Source organism: Falco naumanni, chromosome 5, assembly GCF_017639655.2.
Source record: "Falco naumanni isolate bFalNau1 chromosome 5, bFalNau1.pat, whole genome shotgun sequence".
Classification (NCBI taxonomy): domain Eukaryota; kingdom Metazoa; phylum Chordata; class Aves; order Falconiformes; family Falconidae; genus Falco; species Falco naumanni.
This window is the reverse complement of record NC_054058.1, coordinates 45,302,829-45,319,208: the sequence shown is the minus strand read 5'-3', so window position 1 is coordinate 45,319,208 and position 16,380 is coordinate 45,302,829. Positions and strand designations below refer to the sequence as shown.

Genomic DNA, 16,380 nt, shown 5'->3' with positions numbered 1-16,380 from the left:
AGCAGATTACTCAAACTGAAAACAGGCTGGTTTGTTCTGAAGCCTGTCACTTCTGCAGCTGTGTCAGTTCACCTAACAATATGCAAGCAGGACTCTCTTTTATATACCACCTTTTAGCAATTCACACTTTTTTTTCTATATTACTCTGACTTGTGTTGCTGCTCTCCTTTTGTCACTTATTTCTAATGATGTATACGAGAATAAGTGAATGCTACTGCTCTTTTTTCTAGGAATACCTCCCCATGGAACAGCAAAAGGAATATACATCTTTTTTCTTCGTATGTCCAGTTATGAAATGGCACATGGCTACCTACTTGATCTGTCTGGGCAAGAAGGGCGCTGCACAAGCAACTGAAAAAGGAATGGATACAGCAAACAAGCCTCAATTATTATGTTAAATAGTCCTTTTTTTTTTTTTTTTTTACCTGCTCCTCAGGGATTGGATCTTTGTTTTCTATGTATATGGCAGGCTGTGTTAAAGGTACTGTAGTACGCTGTAGGTTGTCACAGGAAACTTCAAGTTTGCCTTTACGAGGAAAGAATAAAAGGGATTAAAAATAAAAGAAAAAGATTGAGTGTTGAATGATGTTTTTGCCTCACTCAGGTAGGATCCAGGCATTTTCATTAGGCAGGATTGGTACATACAAAAAAATGGTGAGACAGCTGGTTAGAATACACTGAAACACTGTTAGAGAGCACTTAAATAACTCAGCTATTTTAATATAAGCTGGGTCTGATGAAACTCATCTTGAACTACTTCAACTAACAAATCTCAAAATTTTTATAGACTTTGAAAACCTGCAGATGGCAAGAAAAAAGGGTAAAAACAGAAAAGAGACTTGGTGCCCAAGTTTAGAAAAAGAAATAAAACAGTAGAACTACAGGCACATCAGCTTCAAATAATTGGAAAATATTGGAAGAAACAATCAAGCAAAATTTACAGGAAACTACTTGGAAGGTAGCAAGGAGATAAGTGCCAGCCAATGGGGGTTTGTTGAGAAAAGATGTCAAATCACTCCAATTTCATTTCCCAATGCAGTAATCGGTCTTATGAATACAAAGAAGCCAAAGATGTTCTGCATTTTGTTTTCAGTATGGCTTTTGACACAGTATCACGGCGTACTCATAAGCAAAATGCATAGGCCAGGAGAAGTTGCTATTGGGTGCATAGACAATCTCTTGGATAACCACAGTGCAGTTACCATTTTCAGACAGGAACAATATATGTAGTGAGTATTTGTCTCAAACCCAATACTCTTCAATATTTCCAATGGGTGAAAGAAGTGTTTCAGCTCATTAAATCTGCTGATATTGGGATAATCTGCAAGGATACTGAAGGGCATGATTAGAATAAAAAATAATACTGAAAAATCAGAGATACAGCCCAGGAAGAATTCGATTTTAGATAGAGCAGTTTCACGACAGTGGCTGCGAATTTTTGTGCTTTGGAATAGTAAAACGCAGAAATATATGACAACTGACTGAGCAGCACCACCAAGAAAAAGATGTGAGAAGCCTAGTAGTCAGCTCTACCCTGCTGCAAGCAAAAAGCCAAACTACATACCAACATATAAACAACAGACTGTTAAGACACATGAAATTACGTTTCTACTCTGGCACTGATCAGGCTGTGAATGGAACATAGTGCCCAGTCTGGGGCTCTCTTTCAACAATATTGTGGACCAACTAGAGGGCATCTGAAGGAAAAATGGAAGTGATCAAAGGACTAAATAAAGTACAGTCATCAGGGAAGAGCTGAAGTATAGTCATGTAAAGAAAACAGAAAGAAACATATTAACTGACTTCAAAAATGTAAGAGTTACAAAGAGGAAATGGATTTCCATTGTGGGTGGATAAAAAGTACTGCTTTTAAATTGCAGCAAGCAATATTTATATTCAGTAATAACTTTATACTAGTAATGGAATTAAGTGCTGGAATAGATGCCTGGAAATACTGTAAAATGTCTCTAAAGAGAGGCCTTTAGGAATAGGTAAACATCTTTGCAAACAAGGGAAGTATGTAATTCCCTAGTTGCCTGGGCTGAGCTAAAGATTTGATGTTCCAGAAATATCTAAATGCAAAGTTCAAAAGAAAGGTGAAGCACGTAGTGAAATCTGTATTGGAAAATTGACATGAAATATTTATTTTATAACTATCAAGTCCCCTTGTCCATTGCCTAACTCTGCCTTGTAATAAACATTTTAATAATAATAGCAACAATAGAAATATGTTCCATGAGGACATATATGAAGAAAAATTTGGAAGAGTATATGGAAGTTACCAATTAAAAGCTTGCCTTCCCAAATCAGAGGGAAACAGCTGCTCTAGTATGTACAACCAGCTCTGTTTGCCACCTATATGGGATGATTCCATTGCTAAGGATATGCTTCAAGATCACAAATTCAGAGTGTTTAACTAAAACTGCTGCTGCTTTAGTTCCTCTCCAGCAGATCAAGATCCAGGATCTTGCAGCAGTCCTATGGCCTTGCTCTCATAAATATAAAAAAAAAGCTGTATACATTTGCAAAGACAGAGACAGTTTAAAAGGAAAAAGGATGACATTTAAACAGTTTGAGGGATATTATTTCAAAGATCATTAAACCAACACTGTAACTAACCATTGAGGGTATTCCACTATGTAAAACTACCAGCAGATTACTACTTGCTTGAATTGTTGAGGCCTGAAGTGGTAGATCAGTTTTATTGACAAAAGAGGTCAAAGAGTAAAGAGATGATGGCTGGAAGTCTAGAATCAACTCATGCTGGAAATGAGCAAAGATCTACATGTAGATCAACGATAGATAAGTCTACCATTGCCCAGTGCATTTAAGTAGAGGTGAATTCTCCTCAAGGTGCTAAAGCCCCATTTGCTCTCAGGCTCTGTCCTGTATCTGACAGGATCAGTGACTAACAGCTCTGGTTCTAGAAACACACCAAGTCCTGTAAACAAAGAAGCCAAACGGCATTTACTAAAGTAACCATATGCTATAATACATGTTAGTATCACCACCCATGAAAGGCCAATGGGAACGTATGAACGTTCAATCAGTTAGACTGAAAGGCTTTGCTTTGACAGAGCTTGACACAAAGAGCTCTTTAATGTAGCTGTAAGAAACCTGCTCTGGCCCAGTATGATTTAGGGCGAGAAGCAGGTAGTGCTTGCTGAAAGAGACTCATCTGTTTATACAGAGAACAATTAAAGATATGCAAAGGTGCTCTGAAAAGTAGTGATAGGCAGCTACGTAGAATGCCACAACTAGGTTAGCCCACAGTTCAAAGCAGCTCCTTAGAGGCTGGAAACTTCCAACTCCTGGTCCAACAACAGCACCCTGATGCTGAACGGACCAATGAGTTCCCGATTTCTTCCTCTCTGCAGAGCAACACAGACCCTTTGCTGCTGCAGCTGCTGAGCTGATTTCTACTTCTCATGCAAGGAAACCTTCCCGTGCTGACAGCACTAGGAGCCAAGAAGAACAAGCAAAGATACATTTGTGCTCATTATATAAACACGGTAAGAACAAAACCCAAGCAAACAGTAAATTTAAATACTGGATACATTTTGTATTTATATATGAAGAAGGAAAATGACTTATTTTGTTTAAATACTAAGCACAATTATGAGATACTGCTAAAAATATTTAACAAATATATACAGCTTTTATGTAATGAAATATTTCCTCTGAAAACTGGGTCTAAGCCATCAGAAATAGCTCCCTTTTCAACAGTGCTCATAACTGACACTGAAAATGGTATTGCCACTGCTCTACTGGTTAAACTAGTTAGTTGAACTAAACATCTACTGCAGCAAAAGAGCTGGGCATCCACTTAGACACAATTTTTTACTATCATGGGGTTCTTGCTACAGCTCTTACCAAAAGATTCATCTGATTTTGGCTAATAGTGTGTGAAGACAAAAGAAAGATGTATTTAGCAGCTATATTATTTCAGCAGGAAGGAAGCACTGAAAAAAACCCCAGATAATTTAATGAAGCTATTTACATAATCATGACTGACAGACCAGCTGTTAAGATTTGTAGAAAGACAGCAGAAGAACTAGACTTAATTTCATGCACAGCTTGGAAAGGTCAACTCACAGAAGCTGGACTGCTCAGAAATATATCGGGAAAGTCAGATAACAATAGTTTTCAATGACCAACAAAATGTAAAAATAGCTCATAAGGAGCAATTCAGTAAACTTGTTGCAAAATAGAGATTCAACCCCAGCACATTTCTAGGAAAGTCACTGCGCAGAAGTGAAAGTGAAGATTTTATTTTTATATATTTCCCATGCAATCCCTCCCTTCTAGGTCACACACTAGGTTATTTTTATACTGAACTTTAAAAGGAAGCATGTTATAATAAGAGTGCCTGCTGTGAAATTTATACACAAAGTAAAAATAAAACTTAAACAACTAAAAATACGGTGGCATGCAGTCTAGAACGAACATTTAAGTAAAGGAGAAAAAAAAGATCAGTGGAACTGCTGGCTGTGAAATGCATCAACAAAACACAACAAGCTAGCACAGGCAGATGTACCAGACTACACCTAATATCCTCATAGGCTGTTTTACGCAGGACTGAAGAGGGAAGTTGTAAGACTGGACTATCAGGCAAAGTACACACAAATGCAGCTACACCATGTCTGGACCTGCACAGAGCCTGCATTAGGCCTCTCAGTGCTCCCAGTTCTGATGTAAGCATGAACAAGGTCAGCCTGTATTTCTCTACGCCCACAGCAATATTCATCCATCTACTGGATATCTCACCTATATATCATTAAGAGCATAGCTCACTACAAATTTGGATTTCTGCAGGTAACTTGCTGAGAACCCCAAGCCATAATTTTCCTAACACAGTCTCCATTACCAGCATTTTTCAAATGCTGGGCTGTGCCTGCCTAAGACAGTAAAAAAGCTCCTGGAAAAAAGAAAGATCAGAAATTACATGTTCAGCTCCATATCAGGAGCCCAAGTTCACATCCATTATTTAAGCTTGTTGTGATTCACAAGGAAAACAGCATGGGCAGTACAGGCAATTAAGGGGAAGGACATAAGGCAAAAGTTTGGGATATGCTGCTCAGTATGACCGTTAAACACACAGAAGATTAGCTCACCCTCTCTGAGAGAGCAGGTAAACAGGTACTATATGCTCAATACATTCTCTACAATTTAGAACGTACCAGGAAATGTTGCCAAAAAAGTTTCACGACAGTGCCACTGTGATTTCAATTAGCTATTTTATGCAGTAAATAAATGAAAATCTCAAGGACAACTCATCAAAATCCCACCCCTTCACACGTGATTCACCAAGCAAAGGCAAAAAGCCGCTATTGGTCTACACCTGGAAATGTAAAAATCTGAATCCACAGGTCTAACAGACTGAACCAACAAATTACATTTTTTGCTGAGACAAAAACTCCAAGGTCATCACAATGAAAAAGTTTGACATATGTGCATAGTTTTTCAAAGTGTATGGTTGTAAAACCTTCTTCAGCTAAAATTCTAATATACAGGCTGAATGCTGTCTTTGATCCATCTGACCATTCCATCTCTGAAGTGTATCCCATTCATTGCTAAATTAATCTCTCACACTTACCTTTTTTATTTGGGTTTCTTCCACTCATTTTCTCCACCTGAGAAATGGCTTCTTCCCAGCAGCTGTTGCTTGCTTGGATATGAGGCTGAATAAACTTTAGTTTTTGTTCCAGAACCTGATGGGCTTCTGTTGTCAACTCAGGTGTCTCCTTAGTGCTAACAAGTTTTTCAAGTTCATCCTCAAGAATTATTACCCTAAGTGACAAGGAGATTAACAGAAATAAGTAATAGTAAATATTTGACTTGACCATTCCTTGAAGTATTTCATTTAATATCCTGTTACTTTTTTCAAGTTTTAAGAATCTAACTCAGCCAACTCCTCAAAAATGCCCTGAAATTTTAAAAATAGGAACTGTGTCTCCACATCAAGATACACTGCTCACCTGCATTCGTTATAGTAGTTCTTATATGTAAGATTAAATGAGTAGGACAGTTTTGTCACCAAGGCAGTGATGAATATTTAAAAACATTTTCTAGGTAGTTACTATGAGCTGAACTTTTTTATAAAGCATTAGGTATGTTGCTAAATCAATGAAATGTAAGTATGTAAAGACAAGTAAAATGTTCAGATTTTTTCAAGGGAGTGGCAAAAGCAAGGCAAGATCTTAACGCACTGCTTAGCTTTGAATTTTCACCAGATACTTTAAAGAATAACCAGGAAACAATATCAGATTCCATATTGAACCAAGGGTCTTTGACCCCATACTATGTGAATATATGCCTATGATTACAATGACTTTTTTGTTTTTAATCTGGGATACAAGCTGTCAACCCAAAGAACTCAGGACTGAAGCCTTCTTCCTACCAGCATATCCTTTTAATTCATGTGTAAACTTACTCATTGAGCAGTGCCTTGAGATGAAGCTGCAAGCTGCGTACTGCTGTCTGAAGACTGTTCAGCTCTCTTGACTTCTGCTTTGTCCTGGCCGGCCGCTCAAAACCCAGCTGATGCTGCGTTTCAAAGTACCGATAAAACTCATAGCTTCGCTTAAGCTCCTCCAAGCAGGCAGCATGTGTATGAGGTAGGCCTTGAGTCACATCAGACAAGATATGATGAGGCAGCCGTTCAGGGGAGACCAAGGGCTTGGGGGACGCGTTGGCTGGGGAGAGGAGCAGCACCAGCCTTCTGAAGAATTCTGAGCTCTGCCCTACCCAGAGCTGAAAGAGGACCTGCAGAACAGGGCAGGGTTAACTCTGCGCACCTGGGAAAACAGCCAGCCTCCAAAGTCAATGTACAGATGCACCACGGGAAAACATTCCTCAGATAGCAACAGGAACTTTGAAAAACTGCAAAAATCCACTGAAGGGCACCCCAGACCATGTGAGGTTCAGATCTTGCGAACCTTAGTCAGAGGCCTAAAAACTCATATTCTCAGCAGGTAGTTTCATTATTTGCTATAATGTCCACATACCCTACAGCTCATAAAGGGCTGCAGAAATTCCAGTGGCAGCAAAGACATTTTTTCCTTTATGATGCCAAGCTATCGTTTCTACAATTTCTAACTACTGCACTGCCCCACACCCAACCCTGAAACACAAGTCTAATTGCACTGTACTTCAACAAAACACATCCTACATCTGAAGAAAGTTGAGCTGCCAGCTTAATTCTTCTTTCAGCCAAAGTAAAACTTCACCAATACCACTAACAAGGGAAAGGCTTGTGAGAAATGAATCGAGCCACAACGTTATATATGGTTCAAAAGAGGTCATTCCATCTGGGAGCAAGGAAACCCACAATTTCAATTTCTTGAGAATTTCCTCTTCCAATGAAATGAAAAGAACTGTTGTCTTAGTTTAGGGAAGACTGTAGGCTCAGTAGACCGTGACAGAACAGTAGCATCTAATATCTCTAAAATGAAAAGGAAAGGTTATGACACTTTTCTCTGCAATAGTGGCCTTTATTAAAAGGGATGAACTGTCTGTCACTACGCGGCATAGTCCAAAATCTGTTCTCAAGCATTCCACACCGAAGAAGACAAAGTTACTACTTATCATGCTTCTTTCCACCTCCTCAGCTACAGAACAGGACTAACAATTTACTTGTTCTGAGATTTGAATAATATATTTGCATCTTTGTATTCATATGACTATGGACAAGTAGCAGTTTTTTCCAGTGTGCAAACAATCAAGAACAAAACATTCAGAACAGTAACACAAAAAATTAAATGCCTTCAGATAGATGTGGTCTGATATACCCCAAGGGTACATAAAAAAAATACTTGAATGCAAGCTGATAAAATATTCCAAAAGAAAAGAAATAATTCTTGATTTACAAAAGATGGTCAGGAGAAAGAACATAGAATGATACACAATAATTTGGGGCACATGTGCAAGACTGATTTGGCTGGGTGCTAAAACAAAAAGCAAACAAATGGACAGCGATCACCCAAGTTCCCTGAAGGTGTGGTGCCCTGGATAGAAAGTTAAGAGCTCATGCTATAATAAAGCACAAAAGAAAACCAATCCCTTCCATGAGACATAAAGCAAAAGCAGTGAAAAAGTAGCACACAAAAGTAGTGGACTTTAGGTGACAATAATAATCCAAAACCTACCTGAAAAAATGCACAATGATGAGAAAAGGGAATTCCAGATGTATTTAGGGTTGCAAATAGCTTGTTCTGCCAGTGGCTTCTGATGATTTTTACTGACACTTAAACTTCACCCAAAACATCCTACTGGCTCTCATCAGCTTGAATTGGTATTTATTCTTAAGCCAAAATTTTTCATTCTTTAAATTGATTCAGTTCAAGGACAAGGTAGCCGAAACACACAGACTACATTTGTCATATGGTCTAGACATGGGCTTGAATGAAAATTAAAATATTAAGCAAATCTGGATACACATCTATATTCTACCTGCATTTTAATATAAAGACAAGTTCTCTCAAATTAAAAAAAAAAAACCCTGAAGAGGTCTGGGCATAAATATGTCCCAAGGTTATTGAAGTACACCTATTTTATTATATATGCAAGAATCTGCTTAGGACTGATTTATGTTAATTTAGCTTGGTTCAACTACACCACATCCAGCCTACATTACTGTCAGTTATGTGTTCACACAAATTGAGATATTCAATTTGTAACCCAGAAAGAGTCCCAACTAGTTTAACTAAAACAGATTTTAGTTAAATTACTGCAAACTGCAGGTAAACAAAGATTTAGCTTACGAGTTTGGGCAGCTCTGAATTCTTGTGCTTAAAAAGAAGTGGGTAAATAAGTGAGCTTGTATGGTTGCAATTAGAACTTCAGCTAATGAAAAGGCAAGAAAAAATTCCCAAAAGCTTACAACTGATGTAGCTCTTAGCTTACAACTAATTAGACTAAGCCTCAAAGCTTAGCAATCACTATTACTGGTAATATTTACTGTCAGAACAAAAGAAGTCAAGATCTAGGAATTAAGTGCATAAAATGCAACAAAAGCCAACCCCACAGAAACACAGAAGTCATATAATAATGATGTGCAATTTTCCATTAGAAAAACAATGTTAAAAGGGAACTGCCACAGCAAAGAACCACCAGAGTGTAGAAGGTTTGCATTCAAATTAGATCTTTCAATTGCAAACATTGCCTCATACAAATTAAAAATACCTAACAACTCAAAACAAATAGATAAAAAGGCCATTATAGGGTTGTCATTCTCTTCAGTTAAATGTTTTTCAAAGATCAAAGAACCACACTGGCTCACGGCAGCAGGGGTGCAAGCTTATGATTTCTACTCCTCAGTGTAACTAAATGCAGCTACTGCCTTTGGCAATTACAACTAATTTGCATCTTCTGATGTCTCTCTTTCTATCCAAGCCAAGAGATAAGCTAAAAAAGATGTAAGTACAAATCTGTAAATTATTTTATTCAGCTCGTATCAAGTGAAATCGGAGAGCAAAAATAATGTTTAAGAAAGAGATTGATCAAGCTAATTATAAAACATTGGCTTCAATTTACATGATTTGCAGAAAAAAATCCTAATGTAGTATTGTGCAACTTCTCTTTGACCACATGCAAAAAGAAAGCATCTAAATGTCAATAACTGTGGAAACACATCATAGGAGACCAATTACATCTCTCCCTCAGTTGACTGTGTTACTACAGGCTAGTACATACAAGCCACAGGGCTCCATGACAACCAAAAGAGAATTTCATTAGGACGCTGTGCTGGTGCAGATGTCCTTCTAGGAGAGGTTACCTTGAGTGCAGGCAAGCTAAAGCCATCTGTTAGATTGTGTGCCTCCTCTTCAGAAACTTGGTCTTCACTCAGTCCCAGACCCAGCTCCTTAAAGGGGACTACACAGATGTAGCTGGTCACATTATCACTCTCCGAGTTCAGAGGGTAGGTTTAGCTGGAGTTAAGGTGGTTAACAAAGCAATTTTTGCATTAAAAACACAAAAAAGGAAAAAAACCCACCCAGTAAGGTTTCTTATTGCAGGCAATTTGTGTGAAAGCACATACATTCCACCCAAATCCACCTCAATCCTGTTTAATTGAACATTTTGCGACGCTTATTCAGAGCACAAGTTTTAAAGGCTCTTAAAAGGATGAGAGATTAGACATTGACGAAACACCTAGGTATAAACACAAACACATGAAACAAAACAGACTGATGAAAAATCCCTGCATCCCTTTCAAGTGAGGAAAACATCTTATGTTTAAGTATCTTTCTCTCTGATAAAATCTTTATGTTTAAATATTAGCTTCCCAGGAAGTAGCTCATGTCAATCTTAAACCAAGGGAAAGAGAAAAACAATAGTAAAATTTTAAGTTTCAAAGGTAGCCTATGTTTTAGACCAAACTTAGGACAATGGGAATTCCAAGCAAGTTCTGTCTGTGGAGAAACTGCTCAGAGATCTCGACAATAATTGGTGTTTGACATTTCAGATAGTACCGTGAAGAACAGGAGTTCCCCAATTGTCATACCTTTAACTTTATTGATTACATTGCTGTAAAGCCATTATGATCTTGGTAGGAACAGCAGTGAACTGTTTTTTATCAACATTCTTCAGCACATTTAAATTCTCAGTAGGAAAATGTACATTTCCAGTCCTCAGAAATGCTTAAAAAGTAGGGAGCAAGCACAATATAACTGATACCAGAAGACAGATAAAAATAATTCATAGACAAAGCAGCATTTATTTTAAAATAGCATTAATTTTAGGCTAACCTCATGCTGGGAAAAGGGGAGGAGGAACAGTTCAAGATTTCTGCACATTTTGCATAGTCACCCAGTCACAAAATAGTAAAATTTGCTTTAAAATTGAAACTTATAATTTATGGTCATAAGCACGTTTGTTCCATAGAAAAAAATACATTTGTAAGGTGTTCATGAAAATAAGGCCTTAATTTAAACTATGGGGTTTTTTTAATTTATATTTCAATTTACAAACTGAATACTCTCATCTCTTGGGGCACATAAAGATGATTAGAAGCACCTGTCTCTTGTCCAACTATTATGCTTTCCCGAGAAGGTACAAGTTCCACCCACTTTCACTCCCAATTTTTCCATGTGATAAATTCTCATAGGATTGAATTTGTAAAAGTGATTTGCTCAAGAAAATTTTCACCACTTGAGTAGAACATTGTATAAAAAGAAATAATCATATTCTGTGTCACAGGATACAGCAATGATAAGTGTCCAGGCTCTAAACAAACACACACACACACACACACACACTTCCCTAATTTCTCCACAAAGTCCATGAAGAAAGAAGCCTATTAGGTGTTCAGACAAAAACCTGCAATGCAAATTAATTAGGAGCAAAGTATTACTGTTGCCACCAGCAGCTGCCTCATAAGCAGTGTCTACTCTAAGTTAACCTGATAGCATGCCCACCAGATGGAGCACATGGGATGAGGATGGTATCAGAGACTGAAAAGTCAGGTCAAACCCCTTCAGAACCAGTTATCTCCGGGACTAATTATATCTCTTGTTATTCTTTTCCCACAACAAGACATAAAAACCAGTTTGGACATGTGAATTTCTAAGTCATGCTAAAAAAATTCCAGGCAACATCTCAAATGAGTGGTTTGACCAAAGGAGCCACTTACCAATACTACATCTCAGCTAGGGATTCCCAGTGGACTCCCACATCTCCTGCCTTGCCCTCCTCTATTGTAGCCCTCCCACCCCCATCTCTATGGGATAGATGAAAGCAGAGAACTGATCCCATGCTCCCATTAGCTTCCCAAAGATTAGACCTTTAGAAAGGTTAAACACATACACACAAACATATACATATACACAAAGACATTTCCTTCACGTGCTTTGCTGTAAAACAAAAGTATTTTTAGTGTTGATGTTTTCTATTAAAGCCAAAATAGAGTAATTAACCTTAGGTTAGTTAAATTTTTCTATGTCTTTGTGAAAATATATCTTTCGCCTGTTTAACTTACATTCTTTACTAGCTTGGAAGAAGGCAAGGCAAAGCTCTTAATAATAAACTGACAAATCCAGAATAAAGTTATCTGTCCAGTGAATGTCTAACCTCTGCCACTGGGCCAACATTATTTATATATAGAAAATCAAGAACACTAATGTACCCCTGTATGTAGAAATTTAACATTCATACTTGGCTCTTCAAAAGCACATTTCCATCTAAAGAACAGCTTCACAATATCCCTGAGAAATCCAAGCTGCTCTTTTACAAAATTCTCACCAGCCCACCAGGTGGGAAGGGATGAGCTAAGCGCGTGATGAAACAGGTGGTCAAGAAAGAAACATCACGCTGAAAAATGCTCAAGTATCTTTATTCAGGCCTTCCAGCATCAGATTTCTGATTTAGGCTTTTCTAACCCCAAAAGGGTACTACTTTTTGCTTAGCTTACTGTTTTCTTTTTCCCAACTAAAAAGGTATGTGTTTTTCTAACATTTCATGATACAATAACTGAATTTTTACAGAGAAGGAACACTTTTTTACTGGATTTACTAGAGAAAATTAGCAAGTTGCCCTGTGCTCAGTGCATCTCTAAGACACAGAATGCATTTTATATCCATTCCACCTTAATGGGGTAAGATATCATTCCATTTAAAACACTGCTATTTGTAATACTGTTTATGCCTGGCCACCAGAGAACAACACCTTACATTACAACAAAATTAAAAGTTTCTTCAGTTTAGATGGTCCAATGCCCAGGTCCTACCTATCAATATAGTTCAATGGAAATAGGAGTATCACACCATCTTGCATCAGCTGACAATGAGACTATTAGCATCATGAAGTAACATAAGCTATAAAATTTCCTCCATCCAGCTTGCATATAATTAAATCAATAAATGAACAATATTCCCATGACACAAGGCTCTTAAGTATAAAAATATTAAGCAACTAGCACGCCAACTTAAGTACTGAGTTATTACACAATGCAATGGAGTACAGTGCAGGGATCTGTTGAACCAGTAGTGACTAGTCTGCACAACATCCTGTAAATACTTAACCCAAAATGCCTAATTGGGAACAGTTATCTTCACTGCATTATGAACTTCAATCTCAGATTTCCAGGTTGATACTAAGAAACACAAAGATGAAGGAAAATAGGACATACGTCACATCATCATGCTTTTGCAGGCCTGTACACCAGTCAGAAGGCCCAGTCACAGACTAGGACCTTATTTTGGTATCTGGACATCACACAGAAATGATCCCTGGAGTCAAAGGATCACCACTGTTGTTGAATGACAAATATCATGCCCATGTTGCAGCACCAACTGAATGCCATCAACCAAGGAAAGCAAACTATAATACAGACATTTATTTCCCATGCACATAAATGTTTCCATGAAATGCACACTCTGTGGTTCAAAGCAGTGCCTGTCCCACGTATTTGTTCACAGTCTTAAGAAATTACTGCTTCCTTAAACAGAAAAATCTAGGAAAATTCAATTTTTGTTGCCCTTGAGACTAGATGTTTTGCATATTAAATTCCTATTGAAAATTGTTCCAAGCAAAAATAATTCAGTTTTTCACTTGCCTAAATATGCAGAGAGATATATCTGCTCTGCAACAAAAGTACAAAGCAATATCCAGTAAAGCAAAAAATGTTTATTTAAACAGTATTACAACCAACCAGGGAAAATAGGTTTTGGGGTTTTGTAATGTAATTTTGTAATATTAATCCAAATTTTAAATATCTGGAATATTTCTCTAATACATTTTTCTCTAATAAAAGCATTTTGTTTTGCTGTTGCCAGTGTAAATCACTAGCAGTGCTACTGGACTCATGTCTCTCACAATGCTCAGGAAACATTTCAAAAAGCAATTCATTAATTTATACTCAAATAACCTAGAGGAGTTAAAGTCGACAATATCTTCTGATTTTGTGCAAAGCAGAACTTATTAAAAAGAACTGTAAAAGTTGGAATTGGGATCTCATTTCCAGACATTGGATATAAGTTCCTTTAATTTATCAACATTCCGTTCCTTCAATTTATTACCTCCCTCCTTTATTTAATCTCTCCAGTTCCTCTTTCTCCTTGCTCTAGGCCAGATTTGCACTAACAATCTGATGATGGACAAGGGCATTAAAGTTGTCACAAGTGGCAACTGTGAATGCTTTTGACATGAAGGAATCTTTGGCCCCTCCAGCATAACAGTAATATTTAATTGGAATTTATTTGAAAGATGCTCCTTGCCATCAATACCCATGTAAGACACATAACATTTTCAGACATTCACAATACTCAGGGAAAAATTCAAACTAAGGCAACTTGGAAATATTTTAAAGCTGCTCTTAATTATCCTGGTGGGAAGAAGGAATCCTTTACTCACCTTCCTTACACTTAAATGCCTTACTTGCAGTTTTCGTGCACTGCAGAATTGGCCCAGTCTGCATCTCAACTCACAGGCTACCACTGTTTTTGCCACTATGTTCTGCACAAATACAACGCTTCTCTTTCCATTTGTCAAGAACTTTATGCACGCAACTTTAATAAATTTTTGGCCATTTATTTCTTACTCTGCAATATCTGCATGATAATTTAGTATAATGGAACTTCCATGTTAAAAATTTTACAAAGACAGATATAAATGTCAAATTATTCAAAGTAAAAAGAACTTTCTTCTCTCCCATTCTTTTATTTAAGTCACTCCTGTAGTAGTTTCAAAGCCAATGCACAGTCTAATACACACTAATATTCCGTATTTGGGAAGGCCATGTTAACTGATCCATTTTCAGATCTTTCTTCCCATATTCCCATATTCAATTATTTCCAACCTAGGTATCAATTGCTCTTATCAATGTGTCTCAACCAGTCAGTATTTTTTTCTTTCTTTGCATAGCAAATACATCTCGTTCCTTACAGCCAAGAGTAAAGTCTTGAGCCCAGACAGAGGATGCCTATCCCTACACAAGTTGTTACTATTTTGCAAATACTCATTTCCTTCAAACTGAATGCATGCACTTGCAGCACTGCGTGTACCTCTGTATGTGTACACATCATCACTCAACACATCCAGCCATTTGCCAGGCAAGATACATCAGTCAAATACTATGTTCCAGGAAGACAAACCAAGTAATTTGTCATGTTGGATTTTCAACACCTGCATTACCACCAGCTTTTGTTTCCCTGCATTTGTTTTTTCAGATCAGGGATATATCTGTTCTATTTTTTGCTATAATACAGGGTGAAGACATGGTTATTTCCTATGTAGTACAATAAGTACAAGAAACAGAAAAAATCCTTGAAATGCTAATGCCATTAACGTATGCAATTCACTGAGGAAATACAGAAGGCAGTTCACAAAATGGAATCTGAATAAATTCTTCTGCTTTGATTCAGAGTAGAAACTCCTCACTCTTAAATGTGCCTTCTGGATAATAAACATAATCAGAGTTTCACCCAGCTTATCTGAAGCAGGAAATCCACTTACCTTTGAACACAGGGGTGTTGACTGAAAGACTACATTGTTCAGAGAAAAATGTATTTTGGTACAAGGGAAAAAGATGGCTAAGAGGAATTATAAAACAAAATCCTGAAGGACCCTGAAACACATTATCAGTACTTACACCAAAGGCATGCATGTCAGTAACGGGGACAATGTTTTCAGTGCACAGAATCTTACCTCACACTGCACAGTACACAAAAAGAGTGTTTCAAACCAAGCATAAGCCCCAGTTTACTATGCTACCCTTTATCTTGTGTAGATATGCAATTAGATACTGTACGTTTCTAGACATAACTCACATTGGCACAATTACAGGTAGGAAACATGATATATCTGAACTTGTGGGTTTTTAAAAAAAGGATATTTTTTCAGCATGTATAGAGTAGCCAGTCTTGAAGCTCGAAAGTTGGCTCTGACAGATCGATAAACAGCTTTCCGGAGACCAATAAGATGCTGACTAGGATGCTGTCCAGCTTTATTAAATGGGCAAGCGGCACTGACCCTGTCAAGCAAACTTGAAAAGTAAAATGTGATACAACTGTACAGATGTCCTAAAGTATTTTTAAAAGACAGTACAACAGTTTCCTTATTCCATTACTTAGAAAACTTTTTCAAACCCTCAGTAACTACAAGAACAAAGAAAAGAAAAAAAAGGAAAAAAAAAAGTCCATCCTATTAATGATATATTTAATCAAAATTTTCAATAAGTAGCCAGGATTCCTCTGTAGACAGCCTGAACATATTCTCATCTAAGCCACGGCAAAACTCCTGAGGACATCTGTTTTCTCCAAAATGTTATAAAATGATACACTAAGGGTAGACAGGTCACCTAACATTATCTCTGATACCAAGATATCACAAGCCCTCTGTAAGCTTTAGAAGTTTTAACATACAGATATTTAACATACACTTCTT

The 16,380-nt window shown here is 37.4% G+C and overlaps 1 protein-coding gene across 6 annotated transcripts in view; it reads right to left on the bottom strand.

Moving 5' to 3' along the window:
* The window catches only part of VEZT (vezatin, adherens junctions transmembrane protein), a 67,882-nt gene that overhangs the window by 16,447 nt on the left and 35,055 nt on the right, over nt 1-16,380 (bottom strand). For 4 of the 6 annotated variants that reach the window (XM_040595135.1, XM_040595133.1, XM_040595137.1 and 1 more), the window contains exons 6-10: nt 15,830-15,979; nt 9,776-9,923; nt 6,434-6,765; nt 5,597-5,790; nt 426-526 (exon numbers count right to left, since the gene is read on the bottom strand). In XM_040595135.1, the coding sequence (XP_040451069.1) occupies nt 426-526; nt 5,597-5,790; nt 6,434-6,765; nt 9,776-9,923; nt 15,830-15,979 (925 nt within the window). The remainder of the gene's footprint in view (nt 1-425; nt 527-5,596; nt 5,791-6,433; nt 6,766-9,775; nt 9,924-15,829; nt 15,980-16,380) is intronic. The other 2 variants (XM_040595134.1, XM_040595138.1) reach the window with 1 other exon arrangement.